This window comes from Phaenicophaeus curvirostris, chromosome 16 (genome assembly GCF_032191515.1).
Source record: "Phaenicophaeus curvirostris isolate KB17595 chromosome 16, BPBGC_Pcur_1.0, whole genome shotgun sequence".
In the NCBI taxonomy this organism is placed as follows: domain Eukaryota; kingdom Metazoa; phylum Chordata; class Aves; order Cuculiformes; family Cuculidae; genus Phaenicophaeus; species Phaenicophaeus curvirostris.
The window spans coordinates 16,335,411-16,354,521 of NC_091407.1; the positions used below are offsets into that span (position 1 = coordinate 16,335,411).

Here is a 19,111-nt window from a genome sequence, read left to right on the forward strand (position 1 = left end):
GCCCTCAGAGGTCACTGCTGTCCTCCCAGTAAGGTAAACAGTAACCCAGCACAAGCAACTAAGAACAGCCACTCACCTCTAAGAGCACATAATCATAGAATCATGGAATGGTTTGGGTTGGAAAGGACCTCTAAGACCATCCAGTCCCACCCCTGCCATGGGCAGGGACACCTCCCACTGGATCAGGGGCTCCAAGCCCCATCCAACCTGGCCTTGAACACCTCCAGGGATGGGGCAGCCACCACTGCTCTGGGCAACCTCCTACTCTCACAGCAAAATATTTCTTCCCAAGATCTCATCTCAATCTCCCCTCTTGCAGCTGAAAACCATTCCCCCTCATCCTGTCCCTGCCCTCCCTGATCCTGGGCCCCTCCCCAGCTTTCCTGGAGCCCCTTTCAGCACTGGAAACTGCTCTAAGGTCTCCCTGAAGCCTTCTCCAGGCTGGACAACCCCAACTCTCTCAGCCTGGCCTCGTACAGGAGGTGCTCCAGCCCTTACATCATCTTCTGGACTCGCTCTGACAGATCCCTGTCCCTGCTCAGCACTGACCACACACAGGAACACGGCAGGTCTAAGCATCTTTATTTCACAGTTATCAGTTGCTAGAGGACAAGTTACACACTGCAGCATCCTTAGGCAGGCAGCAAATCGTATTAACAACACGGTACTCACTTCGTGTTTAACGACAGGATGTGAGACTGCACAGCTGTGCTCAAGATACCGAGGCAGCTCCAAAGGCTGGCAGTGGAAACAAGATACTAAACCTGGAAAAAAACAATTGGCCCAGCTAGGGCTCAGGAAAAAAGAAATATATATATTATCACATTGATGCCAGGGAAAAAAAAAAAAAAGAGCAGCAAGAACATCCCCAAAGGGGAATCAATGACAAGGGCATGGACAGAAGAGATGGGAGAGGGAGCACAGCTCAGGGCTGGACCAGGTCACAACAACAGATTTCACTACTTGGAGCAGCACGCCCTGCAGTTTGTAGTATGTTAGATCAGTCTGTCTCCATCCCATCCCAGCCAGCGCACAGTCCAGCAGTTAGTTACAGCACTGCGTGCAAACAGAGTTAGTGAGAGCACTCCACAGCTCCCCATCCCCTGTAATGGACCAGAGTAATTCCTCAGAGGCTTGGAAAGCGTAAATCAAACAACCCGCAGGAGAATAAAGACGGATGGAAGCTCTCACCAACCACACGGCACTGCTTGGTGCTTACGCAGCGGGCTGGATCCACACCCTGCCCTACAGGGAGCCACTCGGTAGCGAACCCCAGCGCTCCTCAGGCTGATGGGGACTCAGCTGGCATGGTGAAAACAAACAGGGAGACACTGGAAGTACTGCCAGGGCAAGGACACTCCCCAGATGAATTAATGCGGCCTGTAGTTCCAGTAACTGGAGAAAACGGAGATCTGTGAAGCAATAAGAAAAGCAGGTAAGTTCCTGTATCCCTTGGGCCACAGAAGAAAGATCACAGAACATGTGCACCAAGACTGAGCTTTACAGCACTACGTACTCCAGCACTGTGCTGCGGAGGGTGGATTTGCTGCTGACGTCACTGAAAAGGCTCAGAGCACAAAGTTCCTTGCTCAAAGTGGCAGTCAGCTCAGCTGCAGAGCTGGAACTGAGAACCAGCCTGCTGGAATTTAGTTTGCTGAGGTCTCCGTGCCTCCTTTCCAGCACCCCAGCATTTTCTCACACCAAGCTCGTGACTGAGAACACAGAAGTGTCTACCTGCTCCTCTCAGCTTGTGACTAGTTCAGCAAACACATCTGCCATCCCATGACCCTTTCTGCAGGTGGCTGGCTCCCTGAACCCACCACACCAACCCACCGCTCGCTTTCAGTTTACATATAAGTTGTACAGAATAACATCACATCAGGGTTTTTGGAGATCTGAGGTCCTCCCAAAACCCAGTGCTAAAACCCAAACCCCTTCTTAAAAACACTACCTTGTCCTTCAGTTGCTGGCAAAGCTGCAGTGAAACTGTGAAGAAGACAAGAGCATCGTTTAACCATGGTACAACACATTCCACTTTATGGACATGGCTGACTTCATAGCGCTGGTTGCCAAATTCACTGGAATGAGGGAAAAAAAGAGCACGGCTTGACACACAACAGCACAGAACACAAAACTCAACTGTCCCCCATCCCCACAGAGACCATTATGATTTCTAGCACATTCAAAACAGCACCTGGTAAAGTTATTGAACGCAAACCCTTGGTCAACTCTGGCCAGATTTAGCGTTAAGCTAAATCCAGTAGGGTTAAGGTAGAAACTTTATCACTTTCCAGAGAGGCACAGAGGCAGGAAATGCAGATTGCGATGCCAACAGCCTCCTGTTTGTTTTGGATGACGTACAGCCATCTGGATCCCCCCCTCAGCACGCGCCTACACCGGTTACACAGCCCTGGCAGAGCCTGTACTTACAACATTGCTCCAGGGTTGTGTAAAATGGACCCTCCAGCAGGCTTGAAATTCTAGAGGAGAAGGAAAAGATCGTTAGGATTTTGATGCAGTAAACAAACTACTTGGAAAAGGGTCATTTAAAGCTTGCCCTGACATCAAGAAATCCTGATAGTGTATGTGCCTGAATACTTCATTCATACACAATTCGTGCCATTTGATTCCTTCCCAATTCTGAAGGAAAAAAAAAATCTCCACAGTGGCCGAGTCCAACTTCGCTCCAAATTTTAGCAACACAAAGATAAGACGACAATATCCAGATGAAAATCAAGAGATAGATTTTAGGAAAAATATCCTCATGGAAGGACTGCATTTCATAAAGCTTAAGAGTTTAATTCTTTTTTTATAGAACATCAAACCAACCCAAATGCAACAGGTGAAGAAGAAAAGTATCCAACAAAACTCCCTTCAGAAAACCCCAAGCTACTTCACAGAATCATGGGATGGTTTGGGTTGGAAGGGACCTCCAAGACCATCCAGTCCCACCCCCTGCCATGGGCAGGGACACCTCCCACTGGATCAGGGGCTTCAAGCCCCATCCAGCCTGGCCTTGAACACCTCCAGGGATGGGGCAGCCACCTCTGCTCTGGGCAACCTGGGCCAGGGCCTCCCTACTTGCACAGCAAAACGTTTCTCATCGAAATTTTGATGTAAACTTTTGATGTAAATCTAACCTTGGATGTAAACTGGACTAATACAATTATGCTCTTACAAAATGACACAAAATTATCAAACCATGTTGTAAGATAAAGCATTATTTGGCAAAAAGAATAGTTACTGGCTCTCTCCAGAGCGCTGGTATTTAATTCTGGGTTAAGCAGCCGTGCCCTCAAAGTAGATTTAGAGCAGCTCTGTCTGCAGCAGAGCTAAACACAGACACCTAACACCAGTGACAGTCATTCTGCATCATCTTATGCACATAACATCATAGCACGCAGCAGCGTGATCTCCTCCTCGCAGGGGAACGTAGGGAATGAGAAATCAAGAAGGCTCAAGAGATCGCAGGCGTCACCTTGGTCGTGCCGGGCTGCAGCACGTGAAGTTGGTAGACAGTCAGGCACAGCTTATTCAGGTTAATGTAGAAATTCACGAGTATGTCTGAAGGCAGAGCAGGAGTGAACATTTTCTGGTGAGGAAACAGTAGTTTGTCAGTGAAAGGAATGTTATTTCCAGTGCTGGGCAATCACCATTTCCAAGCCTCCCTGCAGCTACCCCAGAGGAAAGAAATACGTTAGGAAAGAAATAAACACAGCGGCTTGCAGGCTATGGTTGTTCCTCTTGCTGCACTTGACCAAGAGGGGTGTGCTTGATGGGGACAAAAGAGGATGGAGCAGTTTCACAAGCGCAAATCAACCCTGAACGAGCTTCCTAGGCAGAGAACAGAACTTACTCTCTGAGAACCAGAGGCCTCAAGCCCAAGTCATCTGCTTCCCCACAGGAAGATACAGAGCAGCCAAAGATGCTCACAGCTTACACCTACTTCATCTTTGTCTTTCTGCCTCAAGAAACACCTCAGTGATCCATTTCCACCGAGATGCAGTGCAATATCTTAACTGTTGCATGCTGCCAGACTGGAAGGGGATCTAGACCACCACATACTTACTGTGAGGCCACTGGAGGCAATCTCCGGGAGAGTCAGAGTGGCTGGAGTGGTGAGCCGATTGCGGGCTCTAGAGAGCTGTAACATCACAGCATCCATCAGCTACAAGATAATGTAGAGAACATAGGTGAGTGGCAATCCCTGCACAGCTCTACAGCCTTCTGCAAGTGTTATAACAACAACACACCCCTACCCTTCCAGGAATTCAGGGGCTTATTGGGAAGGTGGGGCTGCCACATAAAAACTTTATGTGTTTAATGTTTAAGGCATAAAAACTTTAACTATTACCATCACAGCCACTGAAGAGAGAACAGCTACTCATTAGAATAAGAAGAGAACATGACACCAATTACTGATGCCACAGAAGCATTGACAAAGTTGATCTTCTGAAAAGCAGGCGTCAAGGAAAAGCAACAAGCTGCACTCTAGTTCTCAACCACTCCCACATCACAAGGACAACAGTTGCTGAATGCCCACCTCTGCTCAGAACCATCCATGAGCTGGGGCACTAGAGAAAAGAACCAGCTCATTGAGGGCCCAATCCCACCATAAACAACAGTTCAAAGGCTCTACTCAGACTTTCTTCTCCAGAGACAAAGCAGGAAGCACATCTGCTCCAGAGCTCATGACTGCTAAGATGAAGTTATTTTATACTCTAATTTTTCCCCCTTACTTCCACCTCAAAGCAAAAAGGAAATAGTTTTGTTACCCAGGTTCTTTCTATTAGGAGCCCTTGCCCATGTGGAGACCCAAAAGGTTTATTAGCTTTCTCGTGTTGATATTGTGATGGATTCTAATCAGCAAGTTGAACTTCTGGTAGCTCTGCACAGCAGCCAGACTGTATCAGAGTGCATCAACTACTACTTGTAAGTCAGAAGTCTCATTCAAATCATAGAACAGTTTGGGTTGGAAGGGACTTTAAAGCCCATCCAGTCCCACCCCCGTGTAGGACAGGATTTGGCTAGCTTCAGGAAGACCCCCAGCAGGGACCAGTTGATAAGAAAGGATGTGCTGGACGTGCTGGAACTTGTCGCCGCAGGCCTTGGGAGGAGCGAGATAAGGCTTTTGTTTAGAAGGAACAAAAGAGTACCGGCTACGTGAGGATGAGCACAGGTGTCCGTGGTTGTGAGACAGTTACCTTGATAACAGGAACTATTGTTGTTGCTGAAGGAAGTAAATGTTTGAAAAAGGCTTCTTTGTATTAACCAACCTGTGATCCCCTAGTTTAGTGTAAGGACCAATCAGTTTGAAACACGCTTCTTGTAACTAGTATAAATATGTCTTAAGAACACAATAAAATTGACATTCTTGCTCGTTTCCCGTAGTCTCTCAATCGCGGCACCCCCGGCCATGGGCAGGGACACCTCCCACTGGATCAGGCTGCCCAAGCCCCATCCAACCTGGCCTTGAACACCTCCAGGGATGGGGCAGCCACAGCTTCCCTGGGCAACCTGGGCCACGGCTTCCCCCCCTCACAGTGAAGAAATTCCTCCTTATGTCTAGTCTAAACCTGCCCCTCTCCAGTTTAAAGCCATTCCCCCTCGTCCTATCACCACACGCCTTTGTAAACAGCCCCTCCCCAGCTTTCCTGTAGCCCCTTCAGGTACTAGAAGGTCGCTGTAAGGTGTCCTCAGAACCTTCTCTCTCCAGGCTGAACAATCCCAACTCTCTCAGCCTGTACTCATATGGGAGGTGCTCCAGCCCTCGCATCATCCTTGTAGCCTCCTCTGGGCCCGTTCCAACAGCTCCATCTCCTTCTTCTGCTGAGGATTCCAGAACTAGACACAAGACTGCAGATGAGGTCTCACAAGAGAGGAGCAGAGAGGCAGAATCACCTCCCTCGCCTTGCGGCTTTGGGTGCAGCCCAGGATCATCAGTAAGTCACAAGTACATACCATAATCATGTTTGCTTGATGATGGTCTCTCCCCAAAAGCACTGACTGACAGAGAAGAGCATCAGCTGCGGGACCACATCACCCAAAAAAGATCATAGGAGATGTTCCCAGAATGTCACTGCTGTGCAACTGGGCACTGCCTGCTCAGATCCACCACAGGGTACAACCCTCTTACTGGTGCTAAACCAGTAGAGACTCCTCTCAAATGTGAGATAACATGGTTACCCCTCGACACAGGTACCATTGGTACGACTGGGGAATCCATTTCCAGTAAGAGACTCAGGACAGTAATGTGCATTAACTGTGTTTAAATCACAAAATGAAGGGAAGAAAAAAACACGTTCCTACCCGAGTAGAGAGGGCTTTCTTCTCACCTTAAGAACCTCCGAGCCTGTTTTGAACTGGTAGTTTACATCCCTGTTCATAACCAGGTAAATGGCTTGGCTGACATGGTTTCTAGCATCCTGGATCTGCAAAGGTACAAACGTAGCTCTAGTAAAGAAACACTCTCTACCATACAGCTGAGGGAAGTTTCCCCAGTTATCTTGTTGGCCCTAAGAAAATAGTAACTTGTCAAATGTCCAGCCCATTTCTTTTCAAGTACCACACACTTGCCAACACAAATGCTGCCCAGCGGCACTGTTGGGTTCTCTGCTCTAGGACCAGTCTGACAGATACAGCCTGGACTGTCAATGAAAATAGTGGTGTTGCCCTGAAGGAACAGTGACATCAGGCACTTTTACCCTGGGAAGACTCTGGTCATGGCTGTTCAGGTAGGAATTCTCACTGTTGACAGTACCCAGCAGTCAGGTCTAACAATGGGATTAAGAATTTCTTCCTTAGGAACTATTAACAGTATTAACTACTAACAGCACTGGAACAGGCTACCCAGGGAGGTGGTTGATTCACCTTCCCTGCAGGTGTTTAAGGCACGGGTGGATGAGGTGCTGAGGGGCATGGTTTAGTGTTTGATAGGAATGGTTGGACTCGATGATCCGGTGGGTCTCTTCCAACCTGGTTATTCTATGATTCTATGATTAAAACTAAAACCAGTGACATAACTTACACCACTAGCAGCTATGAGCAGCGAACATTCACAGAATCACTAGGTTAAAAAGGACCCACTGGATCATCGAGTCCATCCATTCCTATCAATCACTAAACCATGTCCCTCAGCACCTCATCCACCCGTCCCTTAAACCCCTCCAGGGAAGGTGACTCAACCCCCTCCCTGGGCAGCCTCTGCCAGTACCCAATGACCCTTCCTGTGAAAATTCTTTTCCTAATGTCCAGCCTGAACCTCCCCTGGCGGAGCTTGAGGCCATTCCCTCTAGTCCTTCCCCCTGTCACTTGGGGACATTGATTTCTAGTACAGCATTTTGGCAGTATTTCAGATTCCTTCTAAAGTAGAACAGTTGGAGTTGAGAGTTCTCTCCAGCATCAAGAAGCTGCCGCTGTGTGCTGCTTGTGGAACTTGGCCAGACTCAGGACACAGGCAGCTCGAGTCCCTCTCAAGGGAGGCCGCTCGCAGCCAAGAGACAATTATCAAAGCAAGGTTGCTGGGTGTATCCCAGTGCTTTCATGGGACCGAATACAAACCAGAGGAAGAAGAAAATGGCCCGGGAAGAAAGGTACTTGTGCTCGGTTCTGGGCAGGCAAGAGGGAAATTGGAAAAAAAGAGCAAAGAGGTAAATGAGAGGGTGCAGTAAATGGAAAAGGTTAGGAGGGAAGCTTGTGTGGGAGGTGGCTGCTGGGTGGCAGACAACACAGCTTGGGATATTTGAAGTCTGATATATCCACCCTGCTCCCCGGAAACCCCAGGCCCCGTAGAGGCCTCCCTGGCACAGATCTGGGCACTGATTCCTTCTCATCTGGACCTCAGGGATCACAGAGTAGCCCTGCTCTTAGGACGCACGAGGCACTGGAGTCTACAGAGAGAAGAGAGAGATGATAAAGCCCACTGCCAGACTGCAGAGAAACTCGTAAACTACTCGGGCTACGGCATCTCCAAACATCACCACCTCCAGACTTTACATCTCCCAGATGCTTCTGAGCAAGCTAAGTGGCTCCCGGCAGCCTTATCCCACGCAGCAAAGCCAATCCTGCTATTGTAAGGACTTGCTTCATTCCCATTCCCCCTTAATTTTTCTCTATTTTCTGATCCTTGAAACTTGTGTGCCTGCGCTTGTGTTCCTCAAAAATGTGCTTATACTACAATTTCTTACCAATGACTTTGCACAGAGAAATGGAACTCCAGCTGGCACCACTCACTGAGGGAAGAAACTCCCAATACCTCAACATGCTCATTTTTAATTCAGACAGCACAAAAGATCTCCACATAATTGCTGTAAATGCTTCTGCACAGAGCCCTTTAGGCACTCACATGCTGCATCAGAACAATATTAGAACACAAAGCTCTTCCCAGTAAATTAAGGAAGGTGTTTTCCATAAAACCTGGTAGATGCCTGTCATCTAAGCAGCTGTACAAAATACCCACAAAACAGGATTTACTGCTTAACGTTATCACAAAAACTTCCTTACCTTGTTGTAAGGAATAAATAAACTCAATCAAGTCTGGCATTAATATCTCCACTACCCAATTTTCTAGATGCCTACACAGTTTCAGGTAGAGCTTTCACTCCATTGCACTCAAGACCAAATGCACTGATCACCTGTAAAAGCCTGGGCCACAGCATAGTGAAGCACCTGGAATCACTCTTTCTCCAGCCGTCTCAGCTACAACAAAGTAACTGTGGGAAACTATTTCCTCAAGATCAGATGCCAGATCAGATCCTGAGATCAGGCACCTCCCAGCAGAACGGTGGGAAAGAGATCCAATGTTCAGGATAGCCACGCAGAACTCGGCTGGGCTCCAAGAGCACAACGCACTGAGATTTGTTCTCAGCATAAAGAAATGCTTCCATGAGTAAGAGGAAACTACTGCAAGGCTCTTGAGTTGCTCTTGGCCCTGCTAGCCTGGGTTTTACAAGCAGACACAAGGCCAGAACCCCAGGCACTCCTTTTGGAGGGTTACAACTGCTTGCAGCCAGCCTTCAGCTTGCTGGGGTTTCAGGAACAAGCAGAACCCACATCTCTCTCCTAGCACCGTAACTTAATTTCATTGTTTGCTCTCTTCATTTTTACCACTGGAGCTGATGTGGGATGGATATAACCTCACTCAGAAAGTGAGGGACCACGGCTACTGCTTGGAGAGCACCAATGCTACAGAGGCGGAGGCATCCAAAATTCACTGTACCTGCTGTAATTTCCACTGTTTGTCCTCTCGAAATGCAAAGTGCAGGAGCTGATTATTTCGAGGCATTTTCAGATTAACGTCCTTGAAGAAAGAAACAAACACATGACAGCAAGCAACCCCTTATCCAGACACAAAAAGTGCCAGTCCCACTCTGTTTTGTCCCCCAGACCGTCCCGACAAGCTGCTTTCAGCAGTCTCGGCACGGCCAGAACCTCCATCCTCCTACAGGGAGATGTTAACACAAAGGATAAGCTGAAAGGCTTTTAGTGACTGAGGATTCAGGCAGGACACACAGCCCCGTCTCAGAAGGCCCCCAGGGAAATTTGAAATTACACAGTAAAGGCAGTGAATCTCCATGAAAAGTGCTTCCACCCCTCACCACAGAGTGTGTGTGACAGTAGACCTTGACCAAGTCCACCAGTTACTGAAACATTAAGGATTTAAGGCCTATTAGGGAAGACTGACAAAGAATACTAATTGATCGTTGGTAATACATAATAAGGATAATATCTCTCTCTCGATCTTAAGGCATAACAAGGATGACTCCCATCCCTGAATGGTAGCACAAAGCAAGAAGGACATCGAGTACTCACAGCTTGACACAGGGCATCTCCCTGCAGCGTCAACACGCCCTTCACCTGGTCAGTGCTGGAATGAGAAGAAACATCTGAGCAATGCAAATCCCAAGAGGGAAGAAGCACCGACCCAAACTCCCAGCCCGACATCACCCCTCCCCGTCCTATGTAGCTGCCCAGGTTCCCCTCAGACCAGGGCTCAGTCAGGGGACGCAGATGAGCTCTACACAAGCTTTCCGGTCCCCAGCTCTTGGCCTGTGGCCAACAGCTGCTGTGCCCTTTATGAGCCACCTCACCCTAACTGCCCTGACAAAAACATTATGTTCCTTTCTGACTCCACGCTTATTTCAGGTTTTACCTATCAACAACTTGGCAGCTGGCACAGACAGTTCTAGAGAGAACAAACACAAGAGATGAGATGAATTACTGACATTGTACCCTACCTGATTCACATAAGAGCCAAAAGCTACAAATCCCACTCTGCCCTCTCGACAAGAAAAAACCCCAAACTAAATAAACAAAAAGCCCACAACCCAAGCCCTTTAAAAGGTCCGGCAAGGTGGCTCATAGCTACAATGAACAGCAGAGGAAGATCGAAGCACCTGAGGTTTCAGGAGCTCATTGGAGAGACTCTTTAGATCCAAGATCCACCAAGCAACAACAATGAACGCAAAGTAGAATCGATTTTAATACTTTAATACTGAAGAATCATAGAATCATGGAATGGTTTGGGTTGAAAGGGACCATAAAGCCCATGCAGCTCCAAACCCCTGCCATGGGCAGGGGCACCTCCCACTGGATCAGGGGCTCCAAGCCCCATCCAACCTGGCCTTGAACACCTCCAGGGATGGGGCAGCCACCGCTGCTCTGGGGAACCTGGGCCAGGGCCTCCCCACCCTCACAGCAAAACATTTCTCCCTAAGATCTCATCTCAATCTTCCTTCTTGCAGTTAAGACATTCCCCCTCATTCTATCCCTGCCCTCCCTGATCCAGAGCCCCTCCTCAGCTTTCCTGGAGCCCCTTTCAGCACTGGAAGCTGCTCTAAGGTCTCCCCACAGCCTTCTCTCCTCCAGGCTGAACAACCCCAACTCTCCCAGCCTGGCCTCGTACAGGAGGTCCTCCATCCCTTGGATCATCTCCGTGGCCTCTTCTGGACTCGCTCCAACAGCTCCATGTCCTTCCTGGGCTGAGAACTCCAGAACAGGACACAGGGCTCCAGGTGGGGTCTCACCAGAGCGGAGCAGAGGAGCAGAACCCCCTCTATGGCCCTGCTGGTTGTGGCGCTTTGGATGCAGCCCAGGACACGGCTGGTTTTTGGGCTGTGGGTGCACGCTGCTGGCTTATGTGGAGCTTCTCATCCAAAATTCAAAGCAAATACAGAATCGTTGCATCATTCTATAAAATGCTCACAGAGCTGTTCCTAAGGACTAAGGTTTACTGCTCTGCAACAAGGTCACGGTCACCGCCAGCGCGTAGCTGTTCAGATCCAGGTGGATACTGAAGATCAAAAACCAGACAGCGATTTCAGAGAATTGCACTTCTACAGCACCTCCCGCAGAGGTCTCGGTTTGCTCTCTGTGAAGCAGATTTATTATTGCTCTTTCAGGGCGATTAGGACAATGGTTAAGCTTTGTCCAGGATCAGAAACTGAACCAAGAGCAATTCCCTGGGCAAAGAAATGGAAAATGCTCCTTGGCAAAACAGGGAAGCAGCACAGGAAAGCAGCGCAGCAGCATGTGGTTGAGAATCGATGATTATATTACAGGTGCCATCAGGAAACGGCACCGGTGTGGCCAAGGCCTGGAACATGGCTGCAGCCTGCGACGTCGACCTGCCATGAGAGCTTGTTCATTTGTTTTCATGAAGGTGAAATCAATTCAATACACCCCCTGTCCTCTAGAGGTGTTGTAGAGCCCTTTGCTCGTGGAACAAAGCCCTTTGACGACCACGGCCACTTACCCGGAGGTGCTGAGCACAAAGTTCTCCTGTTTGATGGATCCTCCTGAGTTGCTGGTGGGCAGAGCAAACCGGTGAGAGGCCTCCTGCCCAAGAGAGGACACAGTGAGTGCTGGAGCAGCCACCACAAGCCAGGGTCAAAGGCAAGGCCACAGCAGAAATGCAGATGCTGGCAAGTGGTCAAACATGGAGCCGTGAAGGAAGGAATAAATCATCACATTAAGGGAATGAATTAGCTTAAGGAATAACAAGAATCATAGAATCATAGACTAGTTTGGGTTGAAGGGACTTCAAAGCCCATCCAGTTCCCACCCCCCTGCCATGGGCAGGGACACCTCCCACTGGATCAAGACCCAACCTGGCCTTGAACACCTCCAGGGATGGAGCAGCCACAGCTTCCCTGGGAACCTGGGCCACGGCTTCCCCACCCTCATAGTGAAGAAATTCCTCCTTATGTCTAGTCTAAACCTGCCCCTCTCCAGTTTAAAGCCATTCCCCCTCGTCCTATCACCACACGCCTTTGTAAACAGCCCCTCCCCAGCTTTCCTGTAGCCCCTTCAGGTACTAGAAGGTCGCTGTAAGGTGTCCTCAGAACCTTCTCTCTCCAGGCTGAACAATCCCAACTCTCTCAGCCTGTACTCATACGGGAGGTGCTCCAGCCCTCGCATCATCCTTGTAGCCTCCTCTGGGCCTGTTCCAACAGCTCCATCTCCTTCTTCTGCTGAGGATTACAGAACTGGACACAATACTCCAGATGAGGTCTCACAAGAGGGGAGCAGAGGGGCAGAATCCCCTCCCTCACCTTGCTGGCCATGCTGCTTTGGATGCAGCCCAGGACACAGCCGGTTTCTGCGCTGCGCGTGCACACTGACAGCTCATGTCGAGCTTCTCATCAATTAGCACCCTGAGCCCTTCTCCTCAGGGCTGCTCTCAATCACGTCATCCTCTATCCTGTATTGAAACCGCGGATTGTGCCAACCCAGCTGTAGAGCCTTGCACTTGGCCTTGTTGAACTTCATGAGGTTCTCCCAGCACCACTTCTCCAGCCTGGCCAGGTCCCTCTGGATCACAACCCGTCTTTCCAGTGCAGAAGCTGCTCCACTCAGAATAATAAGAATCAAAGCTTGGTCAGCAGTTAGAGAAGAACGTGATTGTAACAGGAGTTTAGCTTGTTTACTAGTTGAAACAAGGAAGAAATCAAGTATTGAAAGGACAGTGCCTCAGCAGGAACAAAGGACAGACCTGAGCTCACCGAGAGGACGCAGTGAGGAAGGAGATAACAAAGACCATCAGAGACTTCTGAAGACACAGAGAAACTGTGATGCGCATACAAGAGTGGGTGATAAACTATGATAATGAGTTCCCAGAAAAGATGGATATGTAGCGTATTTCCAGGAATCTACATGAATATGTGCGTTTAACCAGTATTTCTGGGAATCTATATGAATATATATGTTTAACCAGTATAAAAGTTACATAACCAGCCTCAATAGCGGGACACGTTAGGTGGGTTCCCCCCTGCGTGCCCCAGTACCATTTATTAAAAGAATACCAGCTTAATAATCAAACTGGCATTGATAATTGAGTTTGGCTTTTTCACGGCACCAGCAGTTGCCTCCCTCCTGACCGGTTATACCGGCTGGTGACTGCCCTTTATCACATCTCACCCATAAAACTATCACAAAGTCTTCGAAACAGATGCTGTACATAGAGATATTGCAGGGTTTTGTCACCTGGGTCAGCACTACAGCGCTCACCTCCACATTTCTGCTCCTGTATCACCCCCTGACCCTCACCAAAGCCGCAGAGCGTTAAGAGGCTGGGTCTGTTGAGAACTAAGCCAGCAGAAGAGCGGTGAATTCTCACGCGCACAGTCCCTTTGAGCCAGTTCAGGCCTGGTTTGGTTTCACGCCTCTGAAAGGAGCAGGTACAGGCAGAGCAGTGGGTTTATCGAGGGAAAGATCGTGTTGAATAAAGGCAGCGCAAGCTACTGATCGCTGCACAAGTAGGAGCTCGTCAGCTGAAGGTCATTGTGCTCATTTCCATCATCACATGACAAAGCTACAGGATGATCCACATCCCCTGTTACAAAAAACATTTTTCTCTCAGGCAAATGCCTGGCAGACAGGCCTGGCCGCCTCAATGTGCCTGTTCAAAGCAGCTCTCTCTCAAGAAAGAGGGTCATTAGCACAACAGTCAAGGTGATACTGAAAATGTTGGCAAATAAAAATGCCCTAAGACTCATTTTGGAGTTTCAGAAAGCAAGCACCCTTTATCAGACCTGGGCAACAGGCTGGAATGATCTCCATCGATCATGTGCAATGAGACAAAGGCTGTTACAGAACAGATTTCCCACTTACCGGCCTGTGTACAAATTTTCCCAGAAATTTTATACATATTCTATTATTTTCCAAGGTCTGATTTTAACGTTATGAAAGCTTGCAATAGTCAAAACTCTTGCTAATTTGGAGCTGGCTCGAGCTCTGCTTGACCTTGCCTTTCATGTTAGTTACGATTCCATACAGAGGTGATTACAGAAGAGATATCTTTTAAGCACAAATCATCCCTCACACAATACGTTATCATTTTCAAACCAACGCCACTGTCTGAAAAACACCGTTTTAAGGAAAACATACTATCAGAGAAAGAAAACCTGCTCTCAGAGGGACATTCTGTCTAACTTTCAAAAATCACAACTCCTTAAATGAAACTTAACTGTACTCCAGTTTAAATCAAAATATTCCACTTTGAAATATTCCACTATTGTATCATAGGGAAAATCAGCTTTATTGCGAGTACTCGAGAGCAGAGGGCAAGCAAACACTTGGGATAGCGCTGGCCACGCGCTGTGGACCTTTCCGTGCACGCTCTACCAAGATTTTCTTCCTCCAGGGGAAATCTATCACCAGCCCTCACGTGGGACAGCAACAAAACCACAACAGAAAAGCCACATGAAGCAAATGAACCTTACCTTCAAAATGTCCTGTAGCTGCTTCAAAACAGAATGGACTTCTTCTTGTAAAAGCCATTTGAATTCTTCTTCCTAAGTTGTGGAAGAAGAGCCAAGGAATCATTACAAGTCAAACACTGGAAATAAATCTCTCAGACACATATAAAAATTATTGAAGTACATTGCTGTGTCCATGCTGTTAAAATCACATGCCAGGAGGAGAGGAAAAAGATTTCATCCCGATTTGTTGTTGAAAGGCCTTGCTCTCCACTTTTTCACCTCAGCCAAATGGACCGTCCTCATTCTTAGAATAGTTTGGGTTGAAGGGATCTCAAAGCCCATCCAGTTCCACGCCTGCCACGGCCAGGGACACCTCCCACTGGATCAGGGGCTCCAAGCCCCATCCAACCTGGCCTGGAACACCTCCAGGGATGGGGAAACCATGACTTCCCTGGGAATCCTGTCCCAGCGCCTCCCCACCCTCATTGTGAAGAAATTCCTCTTTACGTCCAGTCTATACCTGCCCCTCTCCAGTTTATCCCCATTGTCCCTCATCCTATCACCACACGCCTTTGTAAACAGCCCCTCCCCAGCTTTCTTGTAGCCCCTTCAGGTACTAGAAGGTCTCTATAAGGTCCCCTCGGAGCCTTCTCTTCTCAAGGCTGAACAACCCCAACTCTCTCAGCCTGGCCTCATATGGGAGGTGCTCCAGCCCTCGGATCAACCTTGTAGCCTCCTCTAGACCCGCTCCAACAGCTCCATCTCCTTCTAATGTTGAGGATTCCAGAACTGGACACAATACTCTAGATGAGGTCTCACAAGAGAGGAACAGAGGGGCAGATTCCCCTCCCTCACCCTGCTGGCCACGCTGCCTTGGATGCAGCCCAGGGTACGATTGGTTTCTGGGCTGTGAGCACATGTTGCTGGCTCATGTCAAGATTCATATCCTCCAGCACCCCAAGTCCTTCTCCTCAGGGCTGCTCTCAATCACATCATCCCCCAGCCTGTATTGAAACTGCAGATTGCCCCAACCCAGGTGCAGGACCTTGCACTTGGCCCTGTTCAACTTCATGAGGTTCTCACAGCCCCACTTCTCCAGGCTGCCCAGGTCCCTCTGGATGACATCCTGTCCTTCCGATGTGGCAACTGCACCACTCAGCTTGGTGTCATCTGCAAACTTGCTGAGGGTGCCCTCGATCTCGCCGTCAATACCAGTGATGAAGATATTAAACAGCACCGTTCCCAGTACGGACCCCTGAGGGACACCTTGTTCTTGTCTGACTTTGTTCAACAAAGCAGCATTCATACACTGCACCAATAATCACAGAATTCAGAAAGAACAGGCAGCACAGGATGTGAATTCCAGAGCAAAGCACAGATCTTGCTGCTCCAAAATCCAAGACGCCTTTTTCGGCAGCTGGGATAGGCTGACCCTGGCTGGGCGGCTGCCGGACACCCCCACAGCCTCTCTCACTCCTTCTCCTCAACAGGACAAGGGAAGGAACTAGATGATCATTGTATGCTCATGCCCATCACACGGGGGTTGGAACTGGATGATTTTTAAGGTCTCTTCCAACCCAAACTATTCTATGAGTCTATGAAGTAAGATGACACAATTGTGGGTTGAGATAAAGACAGGGACATCCCTTACGGATTACCATCAGGACAAAACAGACTCAACCTGACAGGGGGAAACAAAGATAAAAACTGAAATGCTCCTCCTTCCCCTCAGTACATTTTACCAAGCAACAGCACTGTAAAAATAAAGCTAAAGTAAAAAGCAGGTGAGGGTAGAGAAAGGCTGAGAACTCCCAGTTATTTGGGCAAATTCAGTAATGGGTTCAGACCTACAGGAAAGCTGGGGAGGGGCTCTGGATCACGGATTGCTGGAAAAGGACGAGGAGGAACAGTTTTAAGCTGGAAGAAGGGAGATGGAGATAAGATCTTGGGAAGAAATGTTTTGCTGTGAGGGTGGGGAGGCCCTGGCCCAGGTTGCCCAGAGCAGTGGTGGCTGCCCCATCCCTGGAGGGGTTCAAGGCCAGGTTGGATGGGGCTTGGAGCCCCTGATCCAGTGGGAGGTGTCCCTGCCCATGGCAGGGGTGGAACTGGGTGGGCTTTGAAGTCCCTTCAACCCAAACCATGAAGCCATTATGGATCGGATTTAATAGTGGATAGGATTGGACAGATTAGTGGAAATGTAGTGATACAACGGGGGGGGAGAGGATTTCTCAGGGCTGCGACCTGACCAGCTGAAGGGATGGGGCGGTGGGGTTCGATGCTCTTAAAGGTCTTTTCGACGATGCTGGGATGATGACAGCAGCCAGACTGCGCCACCCTCGCAGCCCCAGGGCAGCGGGTTGGTTTTTTTAGGAATTCCAGCTTGATTTCGCCATTTTACGGCTCGTTCTACGCTTCTACCTGTCGAAAACACCCGGTTCCCGATGCAGCTTCGCACCCAACCCGGATCCACCTCCACGCCGCCTCGTCCCCGGCGGTGCCCACGGCCCCGGCCCCCCATCTCCTCGCTACCCCCGGGTCGGGGCCGCGCTCCGCCCGCCTCACCAGCACCGCCCGCTCCGCCGCGCTCGCCATGGCGGCCGCCATCGCCCCCCGGGCCCGCGGGCAGCGACTTCCGCCCCGAGGCCCCGCCCCCTCGACTCCATTGGCTGCGGCCGCTGGGCGCCTCTGTAAGCCACGCTCCCATCTAGGCCACGCCCTCTCCAAAGCTCCGTGGATCCGCTGGAGGGCAGGGAGGCTCCAAAGGGATCTGAACAGGCTGGACCGCTGGGCTGAGAGCAATGGCTGGAGGTTTAACAAGGCCAAATGCCGGGTCCTGCACTTGGGGCACAACAACCCTGAGCAGCTCCAGACTAGGAGAAGTCTGGCTAGAAAGCTGCCTGGAGGAGAAGGACCTGGGGGTGTTGGTTGACAGCGACTGAACATGAGCCAGCAGTGGCCCAGGTGGCCAAGAAGGCCAATGGCATCTTGGCTTGGATCAGAAACGGCGTGACCAGCAGGTCCAGGGAGGTTATTCTCCCTCTGGACTCAGCACTGGTGAGACCGCTCCTTGAATCCTGTGTTCAGTTCTGGGCCCCTCACCACAAGAAGGATGTTGAGGCTCTGGAGCGAGTCCAGAGAAGAGCAAAGAAGCTGGTGAGGGGGCTGGAGAACAGGCCTTATGAGGAACAGCTGAGAGAGCTGGGGGTGTTTAGTCTGGAGAAGAGGAGGCTGAGGGGAGACCTCATTGCTCTCTCCAACTACCTGAAAGGAGGTTGTGGAGAGGAGGGAGCTGGGCTCTTCTCCCAAGTGACAGGGGACAGGACGAGAGGGAATGGCCTCAAGCTCCGCCAGGGGAGGTTCAGGCTGGACATCAGGAAAAGATTTTTCCTGGAAAGGGTCACTGGGCATTGGCAGAGGCTGCCCAGGGAGGGGGTTGAGTCACCTTCCCTGGAGGTGTTTAAGGGACGGGTGGATGAGGTGCTGAGGGACATGGTTTAGTGATTGATGGGAATGGTTGGACTCGATGATCCGGTGGGTCTTTTCCAACCTGGTGATTCTCTGACTCTCCGCGCTCCCATTGGCTGCGGGCGCTGGGAGCCTCTCTAGGCCGCGCCCCGCTGCGGCTCCGCTCTGCGCCCAGAGGCCACGCCCCCCGCGCTCCCGTTGGCTGCCGGCCCCGCCCTTTCCCGCGCCTCCCGCTCTCCCATTGGCTACAGGCGCTGCGCTCCTCCCCGAGACGAGACCACGCTCTTCCCATTGGCTGCGGGCACCGCCCCCTCACACCAGGCCGCGCCCCCTCCCCGCGCCCCCATTGGCTGCCGGTGCTTGGGGGCCACGGGCTGAGGGCAGCGAGGCCAAAGAGCGGGCCCTGCGCTTGGGAATCAACAAGCAGCAACCCCGTACAGCTCCAGGCCTGGGGAAGAGCGGCTGGAAAGCTGCCTGGTGGAAAAAGCCCTGGGGGTGTTGGGTGGCAGCAGCTGAACACGAGCCAGCAGTGGCCCAGGTGGGCGAGAAGGCCACCAGCATCCTGGCTTGGATCAGCCCTGGGGTGGCCAGCAGGAGCAGGGCAGGGATCGTCCCCTGCACTCGGCGCTGGGGAGGCCAAACCTCGAATCCTGGTTCAGTTTTGGGCCCCTCACTCCAAGAAAGACCTTGAGGGGCTGGAGCACATCCGGAGAAGGGGAAAGGGCTGGAGAACAGGGGTTGCGAGAGTGGCTGAGGGCCCTGGGGCTGTTCAGGCTGGAGAAGGGGAGGCTGAGGGGAGACCTCATTGCTCTCTGCAGCTCCTGGAAAGGAGGTTGTAGTGAGGTGGGTGCTGGGCTCTGCTCCCGAGGAACAAGGGATGGGATGAGAGGGAATGGTCTCAAGTTGTGCCAAGGGAAGTTTAGATTGGTATCAGTAATAATTTCTTC

General features: G+C 50.4%; 1 protein-coding gene across 2 annotated transcripts; it reads right to left on the bottom strand.

The window, feature by feature from the left end:
• Window positions 1–571: 571 nt before the first annotated feature.
• ROGDI (rogdi atypical leucine zipper) lies at window positions 572–17,335 on the bottom strand. Of its 2 annotated transcripts, XR_011338575.1 has the most exons (12): window positions 17,262–17,335; window positions 14,721–14,792; window positions 11,753–11,835; window positions 9,811–9,865; window positions 9,218–9,298; window positions 6,336–6,431; window positions 4,070–4,168; window positions 3,479–3,592; window positions 2,431–2,480; window positions 1,952–2,078; window positions 1,192–1,412; window positions 572–764 (listed from the first exon to the last, which is right to left on the bottom strand). XR_011338575.1 is itself a non-coding variant. In XM_069870251.1 (11 exons), the coding sequence occupies exons 1-11, from the start codon at window positions 17,301–17,303 to the stop codon at window positions 1,371–1,373; spliced, it is 861 nt and encodes a 286-aa protein (XP_069726352.1). In that variant the 5' UTR covers window positions 17,304–17,335; the 3' UTR covers window positions 572–1,370. The 2 variants fall into 2 exon arrangements, 1 of the variants encoding a protein (XP_069726352.1); XM_069870251.1 differs by having other exon boundaries at window positions 572–1,412.
• Between the last annotated feature and the right edge of the window lie 1,776 nt (window positions 17,336–19,111).